Genomic DNA, 12,937 nt, shown 5'->3' on the forward strand with positions numbered 1-12,937 from the left:
GCTGCGCCTGCGGCAGGAGGACAGATGAGATCTCTAGAGAATTTAGGAACCCGGATTATCGTGATGGAGCTAGTGAGGGAAAACCGAGACAATGAGGATGTGGAGGCAGCCTTTGCTCCACACCTCTGGCATCAATGATTTGATAATATATTTTAAAGTTCCCCTGTAGTAAATAATTTAAATTATATATTCAAACCCCCCTTTTTTATAGCATCAAATAACTAAAACCAAACAAAATGAACACTTGAAATGAAATCAGCTTGATTAAAAACTGCCTAAAATTAAAGAAACCATCTCTAGGGAAAAAATATTTTAAATATAATTTGATTGTTTAGTTTTTCTCGCATCTTTTAGAATACATGGAGGGGCTGGGTTCTAAGCTATACTGGGACCAACCACATGGGGGCGATCGAGACGTTTTGGTTCCAGTTTTCAACATGAGTGTGTTAGACTTGCTCTATAGGGCACAGCTGATTCCCACTGTGTTAGTAGACAATGAACTTGCTGCTCAACATTCAAATTCTGGCCTATTGTTTGCTGTAGTCCCCCTTCCCCAGCTCCACCTGTATAGATCTGCTGCGGGGTGATTCATGTATGTTTGTACAGCAGCAGCAGTCTTGCTCATAGCATCAAGTTGTGTGTATTGGCAGTGACCTTAGTTCCTCTGCATCAGCAGCAGCGTATATATATTCCACATTAACATTGTCATACTCATTACCATGCCAAACATGCTAGTTGTCATTACGGGGAACGGTCTGTTTCAGCCCTGTGGCTGGATCAAAACAAGGTTGTTCATGGAGGCAGATCTTTAGGAGCAGAATCAATCCCCTTGGTCTACATTGCACTTATTTAATTTTCTGATGTTTAACCCATGCCTCATATTTTCCTGCGCAGGCGTGCCGAGATTTCTTGGAGCTGGCAGAGAGCCACAGCCGCAGATGGCAGCGAGTACTTCAGCATGAGCGAGAGCAACGCACCCACCTGGAGGAGACCATCGAGCAGCTAGCCAAACAACACAACAGCCTGGAACGAGCTTGGAGAGAGGCCCCCACACACGCCGTCAACACGCCCGATACGCCCACCACTGACACGGGTAAGCTGCTGGACCCAATGGTCATTCATAAATTAATATACAGAACTGAATGAGCTTATGAGACATGACTTGTGTTGATAATATGATAAAGCACCGTGACTGCTGTAGTGGTACTAGCTGTGTTTATTTGCTTGTACAGGAGTGAGTGAAAGGCCCCGGAAAGAGGAAGCGAGTGATGAAGATGAGGATACAGAGTATTTTGATGCCATGGAGGACTCACCTGCCTTTATAACAGTGACTGCCACGGACCCATCTCAACACAGGTCAACTTCATCCCACTTAACCCAAAAATGAAAGAAAAAAGAAATTCATACAGGTTTTTCAGTAGCATGAAGGTAAATAAATCATGACAGAATGTGCTATTGTTTGGTCGAACTATCACTATAAGTGTTGTTCTGCCAGGTGGCTTTAAACACGTGACTAAAGGATGATGACACTGATCTAAAGGTCTGCATTCACACAGGATTCCCATGGGAGCCTAGACTAAATGTCTAAGCGGGTCCAGGTGGCATTTATTTAAGTCGTGGGATAGAGAGGGAGAGGGCAGTCTGTGAGAAAACAGAGAGTTTGGAAAACAGTAGTTAAAAAGGATTTTTTATTCACAATGAATTCAAAATACATTTCTTAATCCACTTCTCCATCTTTGATAAACAACAGGGACAGGCTGGAAGTCTCAAACAGACAAGACCTAATATGCTTTTCTTTCAAGTGTATTGGTGGTCATTTGTTTTGTGTGGATATATTTATACATTCACTATTTTTTTCATTTTACTACAGTGAATAAGCAAAAGATAACTTAAGCTTGATTAGCAGTTTGAAAGATCTGTGTGACTGACATAAGGAGTCAAATGCAACAATCTGACATGAATTTCAGAGATAGTGGAAAAGGTGGCTTCGATTCTCTACTCTCAGTCGCCTGACAACGTTTTTTTCTGTTAATTTAGAGTATTGTGAACACCTGTGATGTATTTCATTTTTACAAATGCGAGACAATGGTACTTAAATTATGTAGGAATGGATGGGAGCAAAAACTGATCTGGTTCCAGTAAAGGGCTCTTTGTTGACTGCATGGTGTATAAGCAACTCCAGATACCTTCATACTCCAGATAATCGATCAAACACAATGTCTCACTCTCTTTTATCATTGCAGGCGTTCTCAGAGTAATCTCAGTGGTGCTAGCGGAGGACAGCCCAGTGACTGGAACCAGGAAGACAATGTGAGTATGACATGAAACAAGAGCCCAAAACAAAGGTTATATACGGTGGATCCAAAGACTACAATTAAATTAGGTTTGGAATCTGAGATTTTCAAACGCAGACACACCAAATAGTGAGACATTCTGAAATACTAAAACACGTGTATTTGTCGCCAGGGCCTCAAATTCGTTTTGAAAAATGGAGGTGACACAATGCCTACCAAACAATACAATAAACTATCACACGGGGACACTATAGCCTACATTACAATTATATTTGAAAAGTGTACAGTTTTGTTGATAGACGGTTGCTATCATTGCACAATTGCCTACACACCACAAGGAAGTTTGATTAGATTTTTATGTATTTAATTAATTTATATATTTTATGTGTCATACTAGAGAGAGAGAGAGAGAGAGAGAGAGAGAGAGAGAGAGAGAGAGAGAGAGAGAGAGAGAGAGAGAGGAGGGAGAGGGAGGGGGAGAGGGAGGGAGGGAGGGAGGGAGGGAGGGAGGGAGAGAGAGAGAGAGAGAGAGAGAGAGAGAGAGAGAGAGAGAGAGAGAGAGAGAGAGAGAGAGAGAGAGAGATAGAATTCAGGTCCTGGAAACAAGTTGTAATGCCTAGTTTTGTAATGGAAATTGTTTATTAAGCTAATGTTTCGTAAAAGCTTGTTCCCTGTACGGTTTATACGACAACAGTTTTTTTTTTTTGCATACAGATGACAACCTTGTCAAAATGATCCCCGTTCACACGGATCTGCAAAAACGACTAAATTCTGTATTTATGGCAGGCCATTAGTTGGCGATGTCTCTTTGTAAAAAAACAGTACGCAGCTATAGACTGAACACGTAATGTGCATGTGCATGACATCACCGTTTTCACAAATGATCGTGTTTATAGTTTACATGGAGACGATAACGGTATTTGATTCAAAAACATGCACTTTAAAACCCTTTTTGCATTTTCAGGCCCACAAAATGCTGTTGTTTTGTATATGATCGGCCAGAACACATTAAAAAGTTTTCAGTTTTTAGTTGATAACAGTGTTGTGTAAACAGCTTCTCAGTGGGACTGTGAGTATTTCCTCAGGCGGTCTGTGTTCAACATGAGCTCTCACAGCTGTTGTTCATCTCACTTAACCGACTCTTAAATAACTGATATCTGCTCCTCTCTTTTCATCTCTCTCGTGGTGACTCACTTTCTGAGACGGATGGAGTCAGATCAGTCAGCTGTCAGTGTTTATGCTCCTCAAGGGCAGTCCGGCCCTTCAAATATTGTCTTTCAGCACAAGCATATTACACATTTCTGATGCTTTTTTAATACAAACATTCTTGACTCTATGTCTTTTCCCCCCAGTGTTCTGTGAGCAGTAATGACTTTTCAGGGAAAGAGTTGCAGCCTCAAAGGAAGAGGCGGACCCAGATCCCAGAGAAGCCCAACTATTCGCTCAATCTGTGGAGCATCATGAAGAATTGTATTGGCAAAGAGCTCTCTAAGATCCCAATGCCTGTAAGTTGCATACACATACTGAATCAGTTACTTTCCTTTGTGTTACCTATCACATATTGAGGAAATGCCTGCAGGCAAGATTAGAATAAGTCCTTTGCAGATCACAGAGAACAGTTAGCAAAAAGGGGTGTAGATGATATACTATTTGGATGTACACTATCATTCAAAAGTTGAAATAAACAAATAAATGTTTTTATTGAGCATTGATGCTTTACTCTATAGTGACCGTAATGGCATGTATGTTACAATGCTGTTTTTTTTTTCCAATTCATCATAGAATACTAAAACAAATGTAACTCATTTCCACAAAAAAAGTTAAGCAGCTCAACTGTGTTCAAGTCATCTTTATTTATAAGTGCTTTTTACAATACAGATTGTTTCAACATTAAAATAGGAAATGGTACTATTGGGCACTAAATCAGCATATTAGAATGATTTCTGAAGAATCATGTGACTGAAAATTCAGTTTTGCCATCATAAAAAGTACATTTTAAAACATTGAAACAGAAAACAGTTCTTTTAAACTGTAATATTTCATAATATATTTGATTTTACTATATTTTTGATCAAATTGATTAGCATTGGTGATAATCTTAATAGCCCCAATCTTTTAAATGGTAGTATACGTTTCAAATGCATTTAAAAAGAAAAAAGGAAAATAAGTAAAGTTATATTTTTTTCAAGGGCTCCTATTATGCAAAATTTACTTTTACACGCTGTTTGAAAATAAATCTGTGTTGGCAGTCTGTGTACACATCCACCCTATAATGGTAAAAATCCGGCAACTCCTTTTTTTTATCCCCATAAATCATAAGCAGTGTCTCTCAGAACAAGCCGTTTCCATTTTCTGGGCAATGTGAAATCACATTACACAGGCCCCGCCCACGAGTGTTGATGGAAACTGCAGTATTAGCATAGACCCCGCCCCCAGGGAGCATTAATAGCAGCATTCAAGTAAGAATTGTGTTCTTAAAGAGGTACTTCAGCTCTGGGAAGATGAATCTGTATTTAAACTGGGTCATCAATGCAGTAGAAATGTGAAATTATTTTTGAATTTGGTGTCTTCTAGACTGAGAAAAGACAGAAAATGTATTTTTGTCCCATGGGGATGAAAGACTACAATTCCCAGAATGCTTCGCTGCCCTGTGAGGCCATTCCCAACCACCAACTTGATTACTGTGACTGAGTTGGAGAAGACACTACAATTAAAAACTGAATGTGTCTGTTCAATATAATGAGTGAGTCTCCGCGCGAGTATCACAGCACTGAGCACTAACTGCACGAGTGATGAGAGCTGAGGTAATCGCGACTACAATCGCGGCATACATTCACAACGCGAGTTCAGTCTGGCACGCGTTTCAGTTCATGCCTTTGCAAGCTTAACTTTCATAGAAATTAATTTGAAAAGTTAGAAGACTTACATTGCTCACCATAGCTCCGTTTAAATGAGTGCCTGTAGCTGAGCTCTCCCTGCAAGCTGAGTGTGATCTCCCATCCCCCATGCGCGGATTCAAAACATGCGGAAATGTCTCCCTCTGCTGGCTGTGGCTTTAGCCTTTGGGCAAACATTCCTCCTATGATGCAAAAATCGTCAATGTACACACCATAACCCAACAACACATGAAAGAGAACTAGTCCAGTTCAATAGCCTAATTACAGACGCACTGGCATCTAGCTGTCTGTGCGCATGCGTCAGGTGTGTGTGCTCAAGTCAAGTATGCTTTAAAACGCATACAGATGATAATATTTCATGATGATGAAGAACTGCAATGTCACATGAGCGCGTCCGCTATAAAGATGATCATAACCAAACAGATGTATCGTTTCAGTTTTCATTTGTGTGCTCACAAGCTGTGAGTGGGAAGCAGCAGCTCATTTGCATTTAAAGGAGATGCACACAAAGCAGCATTTTTTTCTTAAACGCCAAAATTGGTATTTTCAAAATGATATATTAAATGATCTGTTAGGAATTTTGATCTGAAACTTCACAGACACACTCTGGGGACACCTGAGACTTATATTACATCTTGTAAAAAGGGGCATAAAAGTTGGATACCATTTAAGGTTCCAAATTTAGGTAGATGTTTGCGGTCATTCTTCTTTCATTTAAAAGTAAACAGCCTGTGGTTTTAAGACACAATTTTGTGATGTTGTAGTATCGCCCTGGCCCACTGTATTACTGCATACTCAACACTATGTACTTTACCATCACTAATAGTCACAAACTGCATAAGATGAAGAAGGTGAATTGGGACACCACCAATGTCTATTTCTTTCTCTGTATGTGTCCAGGTGAACTTCAACGAGCCCCTGTCGATGCTGCAGCGCTTAACGGAGGATTTGGAGTACTACGAGCTGCTGGATAAGGCGGCGCGCTGTGACAACTCTCTGGAGCAGATGTGTCTGGTCGCAGCTTTCTCTGTCTCCTCGTACTCCACCACAGTGCATCGGACGGCCAAGCCCTTCAACCCTCTCCTGGGAGAGACCTACGAACTTGACCGCCTAGAAGAATTCGGCTACCGTTCCCTCTGTGAACAGGTCAGTGTTAGAGTCAAAGGGTCTGTAATATATGGGGAAAGCTATTTGTTATTTATGGTTAAATAGTACAGGACAGTCTTTTATGAAGTCTCTTATGCTCAACAAAGCTGCATTTATTTGATCAAAAATACATACACTTTGTGAAATATTATTACAATTTAAAATAACTCTTTTCTATTTTAATGTATTAAAGCTGAATTTTCAGCAGTTATTACTCCAGTCTTTAATGTCACATGATCCTTAAAAATGCTGATACATTTTGAAAACAGATGTGCTGCTTAATATTTGTTGAAACCATGATACTTTTTGAGGATCCTCGATGAAAAGAACAGAAATATTTTATTTCTTAATTAAAATATATTTTGCTGAATAAAAGTATTAATTTCTTTAAAAAAATAATTTAAAAAACCTGACCCCAAACTTAGTTTGAATGCTGTCTTCAATTCATAAATGCAAAAGGCAATGATATCAAAGTCAGTCATGGTGTCATGAACATTTCATTGCCTTTATTCATTTAGGTGACACTTTCATTCAAATATAAATGAGGATTTTAGCAATGAGAGGAAATGAGGAATAAGGCAGGTTATCATAAAGGAGCTAACATTGCTGGCAGTGTCACATCACTGATTTCAGTCACCGTCAACCTCCACTGGAGATGCTTCTCATGCCAGGTTTAGTGTGAGGAGCATAATGATGGTTGAAGGTGAATGTGAGAGTACCGGAACTCACCCATAAAAAAGTCCACAAATGTCTAAATGAGTAAAGAGACAGCACCCCATAGTGGTGTACATTATATACAGCTAGGCTGATATTTATCTATAATCTGTTAGGTCAGTCATCATCCGCCGGCAGCCGCTCATCATGTGATGTCACAGCGAGGCTGGACCCTGTGGCAGGAAATCACCATCGCTAGCAAGTTCCGGGGGAAATACCTCTCCATCATGCCTCTGGGTAACTCACGATTTCACTATTCTTCATACAAACACATTTACACACATATAAGGTTTTTTCATGAAAGTAACAAAATTCACACATATTGTTTAGGTTGATTGTCTCACAGAATATTAATTCTAGATTTCTCTCTTTGACTTGTGTGTCATATTGTTAGAACAATGAATTATGAACTAACTGTCCAATCAGCTCTGAGGATCAGATCAAAGGCTTTATATATGAGAAGACAGTGCACTCTGATTACTTGTGAATGGGAGAAAGTGCAACGCCCAATATGGTGAATAAGCCCCGCCTTCTAAATGAAAGAGACAATCGTTGATTAGTAAAGTCATTACGTCACTGCAGCGCCGCAATGTGCATTAACTTTTTCCAGGCTTCCACTTTTTTGTGGTCATGATTCAATAGTTTAGAAACAAAATGTACAAGACAGCATTTATTTCTTTGCGATTTCATTGCTGATTTCATAAATTAAATTTAATCTTAAGCTTGGTGAACAGTTTTGGAGAATTCAATGTTTCCCCATTCAAAGAGATAGGAGCTGCCCTTGCATGCCTGAGAGTTGTTTTAAAGATGACCGCCAAGTGAAATGTCTTGTCTTAAAGGGACTTTGATCCGACTCTCATTTGGATAAGCAGACACAAAAACAAATTGATTTTCTCTCTGTCCAACCAGGTGCGATTCACCTCCAGTTTCACGAGAGCGGAAACCATTATGTGTGGCGTAAAGTCACCTCAACCGTGCACAACATCATCGTGGGCAAACTGTGGATTGATCAGGTTGAACTTTTGACATTATTGAACATCTAATATAAAATATGATTAATAGATATTTCTGTAGTTTATTTTTTAAATATTCAAAACCTAGAAATATCAAAGAGAACTTAACTTTTTTGCAGTTTTCTAATGAAGTGGTTCTTAATTTTTGTCTTCTTCTGAAACTACAAAAACTAAAACGGGCAAAACACATTTGACAATTGAACAATCCAGCCAATGAAGCTTTTTAATATAAAAAAATTAAATTAGAAAAACTCTTTTAATATTTTTTTTTTTCTTTTAGTCAGGAGATATTGATATAGTCAACCACAGGACCAAAGAGACCTGTCAGCTCAAGTTCTCTCCCTACAGTTACTTTTCAAGGGAAGTCCCACGAAAGGTACATTTTTAACTTAAATTGTCTACCCCTGGGGTGTCCAATCCTGCTCCTGGAGGGCCACTGTCCTGCAGAGTCCCCTCAAGTCCACAGGACAGTGGCCCTCTAGGAGTTTGGACACCCCTATTCTACCCTGTCCTTCACACGTGAGAGCCAGTTTGAATCTGTGTTATGGCTAAACCATCTTTCTATCCTGCTCCGCCCTCTCTCTTGATCTCTTCAAGCTTCTGTAGTTCAACCCCAGAGCTTGTTACCCTTGTTCTCCTTGTTCTCCCACTGTAAGGTCACGGGGGTGGTGATGGACAGTGACAGCCAGGCCCACTACATCCTCTCAGGCACATGGGATGATAAGATGGAGAGCGCCAAGATTGTGCAAAGTAGCAGAGGAAGCAGCAGCTCTGAGGGCAAACAGAAGACGGTCTATCAGACTCTCACACCCAAACTGCTGTGGAAGAAATACCCTCTGCCGTAAGACAAGTCAAGTAATGCATGACACTCAATAGAGTAAAATGTATGTTTAGTGTGGCTCGTAATGAAACTCAATATCCCATATTAGATCAGTTAATTACTTACCGACAGTCCAAACTAACCCTAACCCTACCAATCAACTGTACTGACTACCTGTCGACTGAACAACTAACAATCCTACCTATTGATCAACCAAGCTACATACCAAACTTTGTCCAATAGGTAGTTAGTTTAGTAGATGAGTAGTTAATTTGGCACGAAAGTAGCAGTTACGATGGTAGCTACTTGACTACTTGTGTGCTAAACAACTTACATACCGACCAATCTATCTACCTGCAGAACTACCTTTTTCACTACTTACTAACCCATCAGAATAACTACTAATCTAACTAAAGATGTAGTAAAGTCGTGCACAACAGATTGTTACATTTTTAATTTATTACTGCTATTTTCATTTATTTTCTATTCTCATTCTCCTCTCTCCACCACTCAGAGAGAATGCTGAGAACATGTACCATTTCTCCTCTCTGGCTTTGACCCTGAACGAGGAAGAGGAGGGTGTGTGTTTGACGGACAGCAGGCTGAGGCCGGACCAGCGGCTGATGGAAGCGGGACGGTGGGATGAGGCCAACGCAGAGAAACAGAGGCTAGAGGAGAAGCAGAGAGCTACGAGGAGGAGAAGAGAAGCTGAGGCCACCGAGGCCATAGATGAAGGTGAGCGGAGGTCAAAGGTCACGACCTGGTGACATTTTGTTGGGTTTCACACCTCAAATACCTATACCATTAAAATACAGTTATCGACCACAACTGTTTAGTCAGAACAGTCCCAGTAGACTGTTCTTCTAGTGATTTTATTGTTGTTTTGTGTTCCAGGACGAGACTTTGAGGGCTACAGGCCACTGTGGTTCCACCAGAGGACAGATGAAATTACAGGAGAGACCATCTTTGTTTATAAGGGGGGTTACTGGGAGGCCAAAGATAGACAGGACTGGAATATGTGTCCTGTGATCTTCTGAACACATGAAACACTTGGCTAAATCTGCAGACAGACAAAGACAAAAGGGGAATAAACCCTTTACATGAACTCACTTCTACATGGACTGCAGAGGTAGTGGAGACGGATCGTCAACACTTGAGTGTGTTTGAGTGTGTGGGTGTGTTTAGTGTGAGTGTGTGTTTGCGGCCCAATTACATATATCTTTGCCCGACTTTTAAGCAGACTCTAAAAATGGGAAAATGGGAAATTTTCTGTGATGTTCACCTCAAAGATGAGTGTGTGGGAGAAATGTGCAGTTGAACTCTTCTAGCCAAGTGCCGCCCCAGTTTATCTTCCAAAGCAAATCAGGTTCTTTTTATTCAGAACAACCCTATCACAAATGCACTTTCCTCTTCTCCCAACATCTCTTACAGTGAAGGACAAGACATTGAGTCTTGGTTATAATAAGATCATATCAAAGACACTCCTTCCCCCTCTGCTGGCCAGGACAAAAGAAGAAACTTACACATGAAGGAGAGGAGAATCAACACAACACAGCTGCAACATTTATGTGAATTATCTGATTGTTCAGCTTGTGTACTTATTTGAATTTCTTATCAACAATACCATATTTGGGCAACGGAAGTTCTTGTATTTGCATATCCAAGATAATTACAATTTATTGGACACTCAGCCAAAGACTTTGTCCTTGGCTTTGCCCACTTTGCATAGCCAGTGATATAAGATTCATGTCATGTCTTCAGTTAGCCAATGAGTTTCAGACGAGCATTAAAAGAGCCCTCGAGTCTGTTGTATTGGGCAGTGCAGGTATTCTGACACACATTTTAAATCCATGAATTGTCATGCGCATTAGTTAGCTGCTTCCTGCATTGGTTCGGTGGAGACCACAGTGGTCATTTTCATGTTACTGTGACTGCCACAGTACAATGCATAGCAATGCAATTAAAAATCCTTTTTTGTACAATCAAAATACTTAAAGAACAAATGAGCAATCAACCAATAAAAGTAAACAAGTCACCCTGCTGGACTTTCTCGGGGAACATAGCAAACAGTTATCCATTCACAGTACAACGTGTGATACTGAAAACACAAGCAAAGTGCTGGCTGACCTTGTTTCGTGTTTATAATATGCTTGTATTTATTAAAGTAGAGATAACGGTTTAAAACATGCGTAAGTGTTCCTGAAGAAGGGAACTGCTGTATTTTACATTACAATGTGCTGATAGAGAAGAGAATCACATTGTATATTATCATCTTTTTGAACTGGTAATATTTCAGCATCCTTGTAAAACAAAAATTCAATTTCTTATTGAGGTTATAAATCATCATTAGGACTCAGGAGTGACAAATTTCAGTTTTGCAGACATTTCCATTGCAAGAATAAGATCAAGTATTTTTAATGTTAAAGCTGCAGTCTGTAACCTTTTTTTTAAGTTAAAAATTATCCAAAATAAATTTGAGCAAGTACATAACCGGGTAGTGTTCAGAACCATCTCCTAACCTTAGCCTGATTCACAATGGTAAGCTTGTACCGTAATAATGTGTTCAAATTTGAGTGGTACTTGTAACTTTCCATTGACGTCTAATCTGTATACATGAAGGAGTCCCGGGTAGGTTTTATCGCATGAGAGGATGCTGCAGGTGGCAGATCATTTATAGCCTTTTCTCACAGCAGCTGGACTAATTAAAGGTGGGGTAAGTGCTATATGGTAACCGTTGTTGATATTTTAAATCACCAAAACAAACCGCACCAACCCCAAAAGGGTCTCGGCCCTATTTTGATAGCTCCACGACACACATGCAGACTCGCAAAATCTGTGTGTAACTAATCCAGGTCGAATATTCAATGAAAAAGTCATCCCTTCTATTACAAAAACACAAACCGTTCTCATGAACAACTCGATAGTACACGAGCTCGATAGTCCAGCTTATGACATATTACAATTATGACCAGATAAGGGGTTATATAGATCATGAAAAGAGGAAACAAACATGTATTAGGAGTAACTTATCTTACCTGTCAGACACATTTTGTGAGCTGACGCTTGAGAGAGTGAGGAGATTTAGATGCTCCATACGGTGTGGAAATGAACGATCTTAATCATCACTGAAGTGAGTCACAATACAATCGCAAATGGACAAACAAGCGAACATGACACACGAGCATAGCCAGCAAATATTAGTTCTTGGCTAATGTCCATTATGTGTGACCTGTGTGTTTTGAATAATGACTTGCACTGAGCCTCTCTTCTCACCATCAATAGTAGACACGCCCCTTACCTGCTGATTGGCTAAAAGTTTGTTATTCCACTCGGCCCGAGTCCTTTTTCTAAAACGGTTTTGAAATAAGACTTACCCCACCTTTAAATGTACCATTTTGATGGCGGATTGTAATCTAGAAAGGACCAAACGACAATCATCAGTGACAACTGGAGATTCACCCGTAGTCGAAAGCTATTTATTTCTAATTATTGAGGGAGACTAGTCCCCCCCCTGTCTATGGTGGTTACAAGAGGCAAAACTTACGGACTGCAGCTTTAAGACCTGACATCACCGAAGATCAGTGCTCACTTTTTTTTCTGATTGCTGTCATGAATGTAGAATTAGACTTCTTACTTTGCGCTAACGGCACTTTATGTATTTTGACCTTATTATTAACCATATTATTTCTACTACTACTACTGATATAATGAAATATACAAAAGTAATGATGCCAAGCCATCCTAATAAATGCTGTGTGGTAAAAATCGGAATTTTAACACAGATGTTTACTCTTTTAATCTAAAATTATCCAGTTAGACAAAGTTTAATTTTTGACAAGCTGTCAATTTATTTATTATAAATGTTAATATTTTCTATTAAAACACACTGACTTACATTCTAGTAGGCACTTTTTATGTCTGTATACATTTGCTAGGAATGTTTTGGTATCACGCAGAATGAATGAAGGGGATGTGGTGAGTTTAGACTTTATGTGAACCCTGGTTCAGTTTTGGAAACTAATGAGCCACAAGAGACATTTTTTATCACCAGCT

The 12,937-nt window shown here is 39.7% G+C and overlaps 1 protein-coding gene across 4 annotated transcripts in view; it reads left to right on the plus strand.

The window, feature by feature from the left end:
* osbp2b (oxysterol binding protein 2b) overlaps positions 1–12,780 on the plus strand; it is a 96,070-nt gene extending 83,290 nt beyond the window's left edge. For all 4 annotated transcript variants that reach the window (XM_067439054.1, XM_067439055.1, XM_067439057.1 and 1 more), the window contains 11 exons: positions 895–1,093; positions 1,233–1,356; positions 2,244–2,310; positions 3,647–3,799; positions 6,092–6,337; positions 7,168–7,288; positions 7,961–8,064; positions 8,345–8,440; positions 8,721–8,905; positions 9,399–9,619; positions 9,779–12,780. In XM_067439054.1, coding sequence (XP_067295155.1) covers positions 895–1,093; positions 1,233–1,356; positions 2,244–2,310; positions 3,647–3,799; positions 6,092–6,337; positions 7,168–7,288; positions 7,961–8,064; positions 8,345–8,440; positions 8,721–8,905; positions 9,399–9,619; positions 9,779–9,921 — 1,659 coding nt within the window. In that variant the 3' untranslated portion in view covers positions 9,922–12,780. The remainder of the gene's footprint in view (positions 1–894; positions 1,094–1,232; positions 1,357–2,243; positions 2,311–3,646; positions 3,800–6,091; positions 6,338–7,167; positions 7,289–7,960; positions 8,065–8,344; positions 8,441–8,720; positions 8,906–9,398; positions 9,620–9,778) is intronic.
* Positions 12,781–12,937: the final 157 nt, after the last annotated feature.

The sequence above is a fragment of the Pseudorasbora parva genome, chromosome 3 (genome assembly GCF_024679245.1).
Source record: "Pseudorasbora parva isolate DD20220531a chromosome 3, ASM2467924v1, whole genome shotgun sequence".
Classification (NCBI taxonomy): Eukaryota; Metazoa; Chordata; class Actinopteri; order Cypriniformes; family Gobionidae; genus Pseudorasbora; species Pseudorasbora parva.